This window comes from Triticum dicoccoides, chromosome 6B (assembly GCF_002162155.2).
Source record: "Triticum dicoccoides isolate Atlit2015 ecotype Zavitan chromosome 6B, WEW_v2.0, whole genome shotgun sequence".
Lineage (NCBI taxonomy): Eukaryota > Viridiplantae > Streptophyta > Magnoliopsida > Poales > Poaceae > Triticum > Triticum dicoccoides.
The window spans coordinates 559087411-559101392 of NC_041391.1; the positions used below are offsets into that span (position 1 = coordinate 559087411).

General features: G+C 46.7%; 1 protein-coding gene across 1 annotated transcript; it reads left to right on the forward strand.

Moving 5' to 3' along the window:
• The first annotated feature begins 1563 nt into the window (after positions 1–1563).
• On the forward strand, positions 1564–10381 carry LOC119324985 (chloride channel protein CLC-f-like). The gene is made up of 9 exons (XM_037598745.1): positions 1564–1992; positions 2698–3100; positions 3438–3632; positions 4043–4497; positions 4579–4683; positions 4840–5073; positions 5211–5426; positions 9074–9306; positions 9688–10381. The coding sequence occupies exons 1-9, from the start codon at positions 1564–1566 to the stop codon at positions 9767–9769; spliced, it is 2352 nt and encodes a 783-aa protein (XP_037454642.1). The 3' UTR covers positions 9770–10381.
• Positions 10382–13982: the final 3601 nt, after the last annotated feature.

The following is a 13982-nucleotide window of genomic DNA, read 5'->3' on the forward strand; positions in this document are numbered from 1 at the left end:
CCGCTTGCGGCAGGAGCGGCGGGACGACGCCTGCGGAGTCCGCAGCGGACGGCGGCGCCGCGGTGTGGACCACGAGGTCACGCCCAAGCGAGGGCGCCGGCGGTGTGGAGAAGACGGAGCCGATGCTCCTTGTCCCGATCGGAGCCGGAACAGAGACGGCATCGAGCGGGAGATTGAGCAGAGCCGCAAGAGAGGCCGGGAGGAAGCCCGCAGCAGTGGAACCGGTGGTGGCGGCGCTCGACATGGCGGCGGCGCGATCGGTGGCGCGGCGGCGGCGGTGAAGGCGGCGGCGGCTGCGGCGGCGGTGCGGGTATTAGGGTTTAGAAGCGGAAGCGATCGTAACCTAGCGTGATACCATGTAAAACAATAAGTTTTGGGGAACCAGCACAACCCTCTAGGGATGGCTTATCTCATTATATATAATGGTTGTGTTACAATATGTACCATATACGTACATAGGTACAGAAGCTATACATAGTCTAACATGCAGCGGCGGCCCGGCGTGCGGCGTTGGGCTTCTCGGCTGCTTGTACAGGAGCTCGTGGTGTCTGCTGGATCGATGTGAAGCTTCGCCAGCGGTGGTTCCCGTGCTGGTGCGTTGGTCTGTTCAGACCTTAGATTGGAGTCTTCCCGTCCGTATGATATCCCGCTCACCTCAAGGTCAAGGCAGCTTCGGGTGCGAGGCGGCGGCGGCGGCGGCGCGACTGCGTCTTGTATAGGTGATGGATTTCATCGTTTGCTGGTCAAAGGACCTCTCTGTAATTTGTTTTACTGCTGAGGTGTTTTGTACTGCAGATGTATCTTCTATATAAATCCAGGGACCTTTTCGCAAAAAAATGACTCACAGTTTAGTATCATCACCAACTTGCCACCGCTCACTCCAAGTGACGAACTCAGAACATCATTTTTTATTAGGCTGGTCATAGTGGAAGTAACGTAGATAGTAACATAGATGCCACATAAGTAAAAATGGTGATGTGACAAGTAGTTAATAAGGAAAGAGGCAAATAGAGTAACATAATATGTTACCATCAAATAGCGCTTTCCAACGCATAATGAGTCTACAAAATAATAAATAAAAGCAATTATGTTACCACACCTAATGACACTATCCACTATGAAGGTAGTAACATAAACTAGTAACATATATAAGTTACTAGTCTAAGTTACTCTCCACTATCACCAGCCTTAGCAAAAAATGTAACCTGTCAACACTCAACGCTCGCACTACACAAGTTCAGTTATGATAATCATCGGACGCATATCCCTCGTTGCCCCGGTGCCTGCGGAGATCCGGCCACCTCGCCGTCACCAAGCAGATTCACACACACACACCCGCAGTGCCCCGCGAGTGCGCAACCTGTCGGTCGACTCGCGCGGATCCCTGTCGCGGCCTCGTGCGTCCTTCCCCTGGCAGTCTCCCCTCCTTCCCGCGTCGCCTCCCATAAGAAGCAGCACCGCCGTCCCCGCTCGTCAACCTCGCCGCTTTGCCGCCCCCGCCCGCATTCCGCCCCGCCCCGGCCCCCGGATCTCCAGCGGCCGCCTCCCTGACGCCACGCCGCCATGCCCGCCTGCGACGACGACCACGCCTCGCTCCTCAGATCCCACCCGGCCGCCGTCGCCGGAGGGGCGGGCGCCACCTCGTCGTCGCTGTCGTGCCCCTCGCCGCGCGCGGCCGCCGGCCACCGCCACGTCGACGTCGAGGCGGCCGACGGGGCCGCCTCCCCGAGGCGCGCCGGGGGCGTGCGCGGCTTCCTGCGCCACCTCGACCGCCGCGTCTACGCCCGCGGATCTGCGCGCTGGCAGCAGCAGCAGCAGCTCGATCGCTCCGCCGCGCTCCCCGAGGAGCCGTCTGCGGCGCCGTCGCAGACGCAGAGGGAGAGGCCGGGGGAGGAGCTCGGGGACGGGGCGCCCCCCGAGTGGGCGCTGCTGCTCATTGGCTGCCTCCTTGGGCTCGCCACCGGCATCTGCGTCGCCGCGTTCAACCGCGGGGTGAGTTCTTGAGCTGATTGCGGTTCTCATAGGCGCGGCGCTTGCTGCATTGTGTTGTATCTGACTGGCGTTGATGTTCTATAGGTTATTGCTTTGCCTGCACAGATGCTTTGGAAGAAACAAAACAGTGGTTGAAATCCATGCCATGTTGCAAATTAGGTTCCATTTTCTGCATGATAGCACTACTGATCTCGCTACATTGTTTTTATTTTTTGGCATATACATGTATTCCTAAATTGCCTGTGATTTTCTTAAACCTCAGTCACATTTCTAAGTCGACCATCCAACCATCCTCATCCGCAATCCAGTCCATATGAATATAATCTAGACTAATAATTGTAGCAAAAGTTTTTTTTCTACCAAGATTGCACACTTCTTTTGACTGAAATTTTAGGCTTAGTACTGTTGTAATTTAGGAGGTGACCAAGATTTATGAAAATTACAGATAGCTGAGAATCACCAAGACACTAAAACTAAGTGTGCATATTATGTGAGATTGAAGTGGTGGATGCCAAAACACAACAAATTTCATTAAAACGCGCCCACATTATGTCAGTGCAGCTTTTTAATGGACACAATGTAGAGTTTCTGTTTGTACAATGTTACCTGTAATCCAGACACTAGAATTCGAAATAAATGCTGAAGTTCTGTGCTTACATCCTGCATGACTGATTCTATATACAGCTCCTGTTATTGATTTGCTAGGTTCATGTCATCCATGATTGGGCGTGGGCAGGTACTCCCAACGAAGGTGCAGCTTGGCTCCGTCTGCAGAGGCTATCTGATACTTGGCACAGAATACTGCTGATCCCTGTGTCAGGAGGTGTAATCGTAGGAATGATGCACGGGTTGCTCGAGATATTTGAACAGCTCAAACTTGCGAAACAACCGCAGAACCAAGGAATCAGTTTACTTGCAGCCATCTTTCCGACTGTAAAGGCTGTACAGGCTGCCGTGACTCTTGGGACCGGTTGCTCATTGGGGCCTGAGGGTCCTAGTGTGGATATTGGTAAATCATGTGCACTTGGGTGCTCAGAAATGATGGAGAACAATCGCGAAAGACGGATTGCTCTTGTGGCTGCTGGGGCTGCTGCTGGAATTGCTTCAGGTATAATATCGATAATTAGACACCCTTCTGTTTATTTAGCAGTGAATAAATTTATTCAGTAACAAATCACAAAATGAGAACAACATGTTAGTTGGATCTGGTATTAGGGGTCAGATTTTGTTGACATGTCTACATCACTACTTCCTATCACTGGATGTAGTACTATTTGGTATTTGAAGAATTAATCTGCATACCTTTCTAAAATAACCTGATATGTCATAATTAATGACAACCAACTTGCTGCCTTTGTGCCCCTAACTTCTAACTCCTAAGTTGTGTTGTTACCCCTTTGATATGGCTTTTGCTAATAAAGTGTTTCTTATGTGTGGGGTTTCAGGCTTTAATGCAGCAGTTGCTGGGTGTTTCTTTGCCATTGAGACTGTATTGCGGCCCCTTAAAGCAGAAAATGCACCTCCTTTTACGACCGCTATGATAATATTGGCATCAGTTATATCATCTACTGTATCAAACGTCTTGCTTGGAGAAAGACCAGCTTTTACAGTGCCAGCATATGAGCTGAAATCTGCTGCTGGTACATGCCCTGCTTCTTTTAACCTTTAACTGTAAGAGTGGAGATTCATCTATTCATCACAGTTTGGATATATTACCATAACCGTCTTTTCATCATGTTGTAGGACACAACTTGGATAATTTTGTCTGGCATTAAACCCAATTAAACAATTTTACGTTTTTGTTGAGACATTGGTTACAAGGTCGAGATCCAATTTTGTCACGAAATTTAGTACTTGGCCTTTTCTATATAGACTTCGAGTTCCTCGCAGAAGCCTAGTTTTTCTAATATGTTGGCACGGGTTCTTCACTCAGTAATAATTTTCTCCTTTTGTATTGCAATGTCTGAACAGGGGGTGGTTCTGAAGGTTTTTCTTTTTTTTGCGGGTGGTGGTTCTGAAGGTTACATTGCCTCCCATTTTTGTTTTGCAGAGCTACCTCTATACCTCATCTTAGGAATGCTTTGTGGGGCAGTCAGTGTGGTATTTGGACGGTTGGTAGTATGGTTTTCAAGATTTTTCGCGTACATGAAAGAAAGGTTTGATTTTCCCATTGTAGTGTACCCTGCTTTGGGTGGTCTTGGAGCTGGCCTCATAGCCCTCAAATATCCAGGGATTTTATACTGGGGTTTCACAAATGTTGAAGAAATATTGCATACTGGGAAGAGTGCTTCTGCTCCTGGTATCTGGTTGTTAACTCAACTTGCAGCTGCGAAGGTAGTTGCGACCGCCCTTTGCAAGGGGTCTGGTCTTGTGGGTGGACTATATGCTCCAAGCTTGATGATCGGGGCTGCTGTTGGAGCTACTTTTGGAGGGTCAGCTGCATACTTAATAAATGCAGCTATACCTGGTAGTGCTGCTGTTGCACAGCCACAAGCTTATGCTCTTGTAAGTTGCTCTGCAGTTACGTTTCTGTTTCTCATTGCTTAAAACAATAGTGTTTTATGAAACTAATTGTCTGGACTGCAGGTTGGAATGGCTGCGACATTGGCTTCAGTCTGCTCAGTCCCGTTGACTTCCGTATTGCTTCTCTTTGAGCTGACAAAGGATTACAGGATTTTGCTACCTCTGATGGTAAGTATGATTGCTAGTGCTTGCCTCCCAACTCTTTGTTTGAATCTAGTCTTCTTTCTGCATTTTATGCAGAGATGTTCACGTTTATGTTTCCTATTTTGCTACTGCATTTTCTAACCTAATGCATATTCGTTTGTTTGGTTCTCTCTCTAACAGGGAGCAGTTGGACTGGCAATATGGGTTCCTTCTGTGGTAAACCAACCAAATGATGGTGAATCTTCAGGGTTTAGAGCACCCATGCGTGGTTATTCTTTAGTTTCACTACAAGATAAAAATAGTAGCGTCTGGACGCGAAGTGATTCCGTAGATGATCTTGAGCTTACTATCTCACAAAGTGGTCTTCGTAACTATGGTACCTACCAAGAGGAAGTGCTTCTAGATGATTTGAAGGTTTGGCAGCCTCTTTAATTCTGGCTTAGCCTATATAATATCATGTTAAAGTTGTATTAGCTCTTAATTCTAGAAAACCACATTGCAATTGTGCTGTTGTTACTGATTTTTGTTTGTCACTTGAACTTTTTTACCAGGTCTCCCAGGCCATGTCAAAGAGATATGTTAAAGTTCCACCATCTGCCACAGTGATAGAAACTCTCACTTTATTGAGTGATAAGCAGCAAATGTGCGCCCTTGTTGTGGATCATGAAGATTTTCTTGAGGGGCTTATTACATTAGGGGATATTAGCCGAATGGGCTTTGAACTGGACGGGGAAAGTTACTTAAGTGGAGACCAGCTCAACTCTGATGTACGTGTACACGGTGAAGAACCTATCTTTGAATAACATGCATATATTCCCCGCAAATAAATAAATAAATAAATAAATAACATGCATATATTCCCCGAAAAAAAAGAAACACATGCATATATGTTAACAACTCCGCCTATGTTGTCTCAACATAGCCGGTCCCAAGCCCGGGTAAAGGAGGAGGGTTGTGATAGGCTTGGCGAGCCAACGTAAAAACTCAGCCACTCTTATGGAGATGAAACCCAAAAGATTTTCGTTGGGGCGTAACCCTCTCAGCGACGCGCTATATCGGAACCCGGGTGTGGTGGAAAATGGGCAAGGGCCGGGCCGTCACCCCCAAGGTGGCGCGCCGTATCTTGATCCGGATACGGTGGCAAGTGAGCGAGGATCTGTTCGCCGCATCCTTAGTGGCGCGCTACATCGGCGCCCGGATGTAGTGGAAAATGAGCAAGGGTCTTCGCATTTGACTCGACGAGTGCGAAGGGTAAGGAAGCTAGCCGAGCCTAGGAGGATTCGCTTAGGTAGCTGGAACGTAGGGTCTTTGACAGAGAAGCTTCGGGAGCTAGTTGATGCAGCGGTGAGGAGAGGTGTTGATATCCTTTGCGTCCAAGAAACCAAATGGAGAGGACAGAAGGCGAAGGAGGTGGAGGATACCGGCTTCAAGCTATGATACACGGGGACGTCTGCAAGCAGAAATGGCGTAGGCATCTTGATCAACAAGAGCCTCAAGTATGGAGTGGTAGACGTCAAGAGACGTGGGGACCGGATTATCCTGGTCAAGCTGGTAGTTGAGGACTTGGTTCTCAATGTTATCAGCGCGTATGCCCCGCAAGTAGGCCACAATGAGAACACCAAGAGGGAGTTCTGGGAAGGCCTGGAAGACATGGTTAGGAGTGTACCGATTGGTGAGAGGCTCTTCATAGGAGGAGACCTCAATGGCCACGTGGGTACATCTAACACGGGTTTTGAAGGGGCGCATGGGGGCTTTGGCTATGGCATCAGGAATCAAGAAGGAGATGTCTTAAGCCTTGCTCTAGCCTACAACATGATTGTAGCTAACACCCTCTTTAGAAAGAGAGAATCACATCTGGTGACTTTTAGTAGTGGCCAACACTCTAGCCAGATTGATTTCATCCTCTCGAGAAGAGAAGATAGGCGTGCGTGCCTAGACTGTAAGGTAATACCTGGAGAGAGTGTTGTACCCCAGCATAAGCTGGTGGTTGTTGACTTCCGCTTTCGGATGCGTGTCCAGCGGGATAAGCGCGCCAAAGTCGCTAGAACGAAGTGGTGGAAGCTCAAGGGGGAGGCAGCTCAGGCGTTCAAGGAGAGGGTCATTAAGGAGGGCCCTTGGGAGGAAGGAGGGGATGCAGACAATGTGTGGATGGAGATGGCGACTTGCATTCGTAAGGTGGCCTTGGAGGAGTTTGGAGTGTCCAGGGGAAGGAGAAGCGAAGATAAGGATACCTGGTGGTGGAATGATGATGTCCAAAAGGCGATTAAGAGAAGAAAGATTGCTTCAGATGCCTATACCTGGTTAGGAGTGCAGACAACATAGAGAAGTACAAGATGGCAAAGAAGGCCGCAAAGCGAGCTGTTGGTGAAGCAAGGGGTCGGGCATATGAGGACCTCTACCAACGGTTAGGCACGAAGGAAGGCGAAAGGGACATCTATAAGATGGCCAAGATCCGAGAGAGGAAGACGAGGGATATTGGCCAAGTCAAATGCATCAAGGACGGAGCAGGCCAACTCTTGGTGAAGGACGAGGAGATTAAGCATAGATGGCGGGAGTACTTCGACAAGCTGTTCAAGGGGGAGAATGAGAGTTCTACCATTGAGCTGGACGACTCCTTTGATGAGACCAACATGCGTTTTGTGCGGCGAATCCAGGAGTCTGAGGTCAAGGAGGCTTTAAAAAGGATGAAAGGAGGCAAGGCGATGGGCCCAAATTGTATCCCCATTGAGGAGTGGAAAGGTCTCGGGGACATAGCGATAGTATGGCTAACCAAGCTTTTCAACCTCATTTTTCGGGTAAACAAGATGCCAGAAGAATGGAGACGGAGTATATTAGTACCAATCTTCAAGAACAAGGGGGATGTTCAGAGTTGTACTAATTACTGTGGAATTAAGCTGATGAGCCATACAATGAAGGTATGGGAGAGAGTCATTGAGCACCGCTTAAGAAGAATGACAAGCGTGACCAAAAATCAGTTTGGTTTCATGCCTGGGAGGTCGACCATGGAAGCCATTTTCCTGGTACGACAACTTATGGAGAGATATAGGGAGCAAAAGAAGGACTTGCATATGGTGTTCATTGACTTGGAGAAGGCCTATGATAAGATACCGCGGAATGTCATGTGGTGGGCCTTGGAGAAACACAAAGTCCCAGCAAAGTACATTACCCTCATCAAGGACATGTACGATAATGTTGTGACAAGTGTTCGAACAAGTGATGTCGACACTGATGACTTCCTGATTAAGATAGGACTGCATCAGGGGTCAGCTTTGAGCCCTTATCTTTTTGCATTGGTGATGGATGAGGTCACAAGGGATATACAAGGAGATATCCCATGGTGTATGCTCTTTGCGGATGATGTCGTGCTAGTTGACGATAGTCGGACGGGAGTAAATAGGAAGTTAGAGTTATGGAGACAAACCTTGGAATCGAAAGGGTTTAGGCTTAATAGAACTAAAACTGAGTACATGATGTGCGGTTTCAGTACTACTAGGTGTGAGGAGGAGGTTAGCCTTGATGGCCAGGTGGTACCTCAGAAGGACACCTTTCGGTACTTGGGGTCAATGCTGCAGGAGGATGGGGGTATTGATGAAGATGTGAACCATCGAATCAAAGCCGGGTGGAGAAGTGGCGCCAAGCTTCTGGCATTCTCTGTGACAAGAGTGTGCCACAAAAGCTAAAAGGCAAGTTCTACAAGACGGCGGTTCGACCCGCAATGTTCTATGGCGCTGAGTGTTGGCCGACTAAAAGGCGACATGTTCAACAGTTAGGTGTGGCGGAGATGCGTATGTTGAGATGGATGTGTGGACACACGAGGAAGGATCGAGTCCGGAATGATGATATACGAGATAGAGTTGGGGTAGCACCAATTGAAGAGAAGCTTGTCCAACATCGTCTGAGATGGTTTGGGCATATTCAGCGCAGGCCTCCAGAAGCTCCAGTGCATAGCGGACGGCTAAAGCGTGCGGAGAATGTCAAGAGAGGGCGGGGTAGACCGAATTTGACATGGGAGGAGTCCGTTAAGAGAGACCTGAAGGATTGGAGTATTACCAAAGAGCTAGCTATGGACAGGGGTGCGTGGAAGCTTGCTATCCATGTGCCAGAGCCATGAGTTGGTTGCGAGATCTTATGGGTTTCACCTCTAGCCTACCCCAACTTGTTTGGGACTAAAGGCTTTGTTGTTGTTTGTATGCATATATGTTAACAAGTACTAGTGTATGCCATTTTGATATTGAATATGTTGGATAATGATTTTCAAAACCATTTCTATTTAGGGCACTAACTGAAAAGAGACAAAAATTTACATCTAACGTAACAATCTTAATGTGCATGCACTTGAATTTTATAAGGTCAACATAGAGAAAGAGTTTTCATTTGCTGGGAAACATGTACTTATTCAAAGGAGATTTTGCAGGAAGCCTGTTCAACCATCTCGTCGTGTCTCACTCGAGGATTCCAGTACCAGGGGAGTGAGCGCGGACTGCCAACATGCTTTCCAGATACCGATTTGACCACTGCCAAAAACCTTATGGAGGCCAGAGGGATAAAGCAGCTGCCTGTCGTTAAGCGTGGCGTTGGGCATAGAACCGAAAGAAGGCGCAAGCTTGTTGCCCTTCTCTATTATGATTCTATCGGCCACTGCTTACGGTTAGTCATAAGCTTCCACTGTTTCCTGTTTTGCTCAAGATTATATATTTTGTCTCAACAATTGTACTTTTCCTGGTCATTTACTTTGTTTAAGCACTTCCTTCCAAAATATTTGATGTTCTAGGTTTGTCTTAAGTTAAACATCTGTAGGTTTGACCAAATTTATGGAAAAATATAGCAACATCTACAATATCAACTATATATAGGATGGGAGTATATTTTATAATGAAACCAAAATGATGTTGTAGATGTTGGCATATTTTCCCATAAACTTGGTTAAACTTAAATGTTTGACTTGGGACAAACCTAGAACTTGGAACGGAGGGAGTAATTGAATTGGTTTGAGTGTATGCTAACATGATGGTTCATTTGCTTCTCTAGGGAGGAGATTGAGAACTGGAAAGCTATATACCAAAGAAAAGAAGATTTCCACATTTTAGCAACTGGTCACACATTACAGTGACCTGTGATATACACGAACCTGTATAGCTTGGAGGCTACCCTCCATTAATTGGACTCGAGCTGTCTTCTGAGGGGGTCTACGCAGGCAAAGCCTGACCAAATTTGCAATGGCGGTTTGTCAACAACCTTGCATTCCCTGGATGATGTACTATTGGAACCATATATGACTGAACCAGTCATCTTTTGTTATATGTGACGCTACTTCACACGGGAAAGGGGGATGGAGCATGCATGTTTGAGATCTAAGGACCGAAATGTCACCAAAGAACTAGCCATGGATAAGGATGCGTGGAAGTTAGCTATCCACGTGCGAGAACCATGAGTTGGGTTTGAGATCTTATGGGTTTCAACTCTAGCCTACCCCAATTTGTTTGGGACTAAAAAAGGACTTGCCCGTGGACATTTTATGTCGTCGGTTTGATGGTGACGTTGGAGTTGCCCTTATGTCATAGCAGCATGGGATGGGTTGATCACACACACGAGAAAAATTGTGTAAAGCGTGCAGCAGAAATTTTGGGATGGCGATCGATGTTGTAATTTGTAACATCACATGGTTCCTAACATCCATTATTAGCGCCTTCATTGTCTCCTGTTGATGGAAACATAACCCGCACGGCATGGTGTTCGGTCTGATAACTTTTATCTGATTCCCATATCTGGAATTGAAGGCTGCCCCATAAATCTGTACGTTACGTCGACGTCGTTGCACCATCGCGTTGCCCTGCGATGCGCTCTACGGTGCCGATGGCAGCCTGCCTACCGTCCGGCGTGGCGCGCGGCAGCTTCACGAGCGCTCGAGGCCGAAGGACCTGAAAAATGAAAACCCCCGTTCCATCCCAGTCGCCTCCTCTCTTTTCTTTTTCTTTTTTGCCAGTCGCCGCCGTGTCAGTCCCGCTGGCTGGTCCGCGGTCCGCGCACAGGCCGAACATTTCACGAGTTGGTTCGGCTGGGCGCACACTACATTCGCTGTGGAATTCCTGGCAGTGCCGGTGCAGTTTCCATACTTCCATTCCACCTGCGTGCGTGCAGCTTCCGACTGCTAAGGAAAAAGTCCATTTTAAACCCTGAATTTGTAGGGGTTCCGCGAAATGAACCCTCAAGTCGAAATCCCGGTCGATTACACCCTGAACTATGTAATCCCGGTCTAAATCGAACCTTCGGGTCGTTTAGATGGCCGGGATTCAGACATTTCGCAGAGGGCGCCCACCAGCTCCTGCTGGGCCAGCCCGCTTTATTTTTTTCGGTTCAAAAACAAAAATCCGCAAAGGGCCCTACACTCTGCTCCCTGCTGGGCCGGCCCGCATAATTATTTTCGTTAAAAAATAAAAAGCCGGTCTGGCTCAAACACGAGACCCCATGTTGGTGTTGTTTGATCGAAAAAAAAGAAACTTCTGAACTAGAATTTCAAAAATAAAAAAAGTTCACAAATTTTATTAAAAAAAGTTCATGGATCTAGAAAAAATTCAACAATTTTGAAAAGAAGTTCATGGGTTTTCAAAAGAAAAGTCCATGGATTTGGGAAAAAAACCACAGTTTCTGAAAAACAAACTATTAAATTGAAAAGGTGTTCGTGGATCTTTTTCTTTATTATTTCTTTTTATCTTTTCTTTTTCTTTCATTTCTTTTTCACGGATTAAGGAAATCTTCACGGTACTTTCCAAAAATTTCACTCATTTATAAAAAAATTCATCTTGTATTAGAAATTTTTTCAGTGTATATAGCACAATTGTTGAATATTTTTTAGAAAATTGTTCAACATATATTAAAAAAATGTTCATCTATTAATACTTTTTTCAAAAATGCTATCATATATTTGCCGCGAGTTTGAATTATCTTCCACACACCTTTTTCATTTTTGTTCGCGTTTCCTAAAATGCGTACAATACAAATTTTGTTCGCTTTTTAAAAAAAGTTTTTGTTTTAACTTTTATGTCACTAAATTAAAAAAATCCTGTTATATATTTTCTAAAAATACTAAATACTGTTCATAATCTAAAAAAGTGTTCGTGTTTTTTCGTAATTTGTTTGTTTTCCTGTTTTTTTTAAATTGTTCGCGTTTTTGGAATCTGTTTGGGGTTTGCAAATTTTGTTCGTGTTCAATTTTAAATCAGAATTACAAAACATCTTCACTTTTCCAGAAATATGGAATACAAAAAAGTGCGCTATCTTAAAACTGCTTGCAATTTTCAAGAAATATTTTTGAAAATGTTTTCCAATCTCAACTGCTGTCTATTCTTATAGGTTTCTGCACCTACATTTTCAGGTTGTTGTGTACGGTGTAGTGGCTAATGGCTCGTGGTTCGTCTAGGCGGTCGTGGGGTCGAGTCATGGTACTCGCTGTTAAATCTGAATTATTTTTTTCTCGCGGGAAGGGAAGCGAGACAACAGGCGGGTTGCTGGGCCGGCCCTGTCGTGCGTTATGTGCGTCGATTTGCTGACATGCCGCTCCTTGGCCCACCAGCTAGACAAATCCCGGTTGATTTTTGCCAGGGTTTGATTTAGACCGAGGTTACATAGTTCAGGGTGCAATCGACCGGGATTTTGACTTGAGGTTCATTTCGCCGAACCCCTACAAATTCAAGGTTTAAAATGGACTTTTTCCGACTGCTAATTATCCAAGTTAATCATGCATGCAGTCATGCAGGTGCGGCCTCACATCACAGGCCACAAACCGAGACGACGAAGCAGGAAGCTGCGTGGAAGCGACACGATCCCGACGACGCACGCAACGCACCGGGCGGGGCGTCGCTTCTGTCTGCGGCAGGGACGCGTACGCGCCACTGCACGGAGGCGACAGGTCCCGGCGGGGCGCGATGCGGAGCCGCCGAACGTCTCCGCCGAAAGCTCAGTGCGCAGCAAGCCGACGAGGCCGGGCGAAGAAGCCGAAGGCGGGGGAACATCAGGTAGTTATGCCGGTTTTGTACTAACCCGGGAAGAGTTCGGCTGCCTCCGTTGTCGGGCAGTGCATGGAGGCGTCGTCGAGCGCGGAACGGCCGTGGCCTTTTAGCTAGTGGCCGAGACGAGACAGCAAGGGTGAGAGCGACCGTACGCGCTCTCCCGGCTGTGTGCGTTGGTCCGTCCGACTGGCTGGAAAAGAGAGGAAGAGGAGAAAATAGTGGTCAAGGCTCGGGATGGCCTGTTTACACCACGGCTCCCAGTGTTGTCCATCTTTTTCCAAGACTTTTTTTATCAGTTTTTCCATGATTTACTAGGGCTCGGTGTTAACCGATTAGTTGCAAAACTAGAATGCTACTCCCTTCGTCCGAAAATACTTGTCGGAGAAATGCATAAAAATGAATGTATTTAAAACTACTCCATCTGTCCCATAATGTAAGACGTTTTTTGACACTATCCGTCCCATAATGTAAGACGTTTTTTGACACTATATTAGTATAAAAAAATATCTTACATTATGGGACGGAGGGAGTAAAATACATCTAGATACATCCATTCCTCCTACGAGTATTTCCGGACGGAGGGAGTACTTTGTTCAGGAGCATCATTTTCGCACCTACTGATCGACTTTTCTACTAGTTAGGTATAGGTATACACGTGGGATTTGCTTTCAGTTAGCAAGGATCCTGGGCATATAGAAAGAGAAAAAATGATGCAAGATTTTCTGTTCGCCCTTCTCCAAAATTCCAAGGAACAAGCCATTCCATAAGATTTGTTGTGTTTACATGCGATGGCTTTATGGAGTTAGCAAAAACTCTGCATATCTATGGATATGCAGAAAACTACGTAAAATATTGCGTTTGTTGTTTGTCCAACACAAATTGACTAGTCGCATATTTTAAAATCATGTGCAAACTTTTGTGTTAGAATGTGCAATGGTGATCTCGGTGACCATTCTAAAACTTAGTTCTGCCGTCATTAGTCCGTGAGGGCCATGGGCGACCGTGCAAGTAGCGTTCTCGACATGGCGGCTTCAGGTAAGTCTAGCCTTGGTCAGTGTGACGTTGTATGTGATGAGGCTGCGGAGTTTGCTTGCTCGACTTTGAGGCTGTGGAGTTTGTTTGCTCGACTTCGTTCAACACTTGCTCGTTGGATCTCCAATAGCGTAGGTGATGTTACCCATGGATACGCCATGGGGAAACTCCAGCGGATCTTGTGTATCCTAGATCTAGGGGCTTCAAAACTTCTTGATTTAGGTCCCAACGGTGTGGTGTGCATCCTTGGTTTGTGCTTTGCAGGCCGGTGGGAGGAGGGTGGTG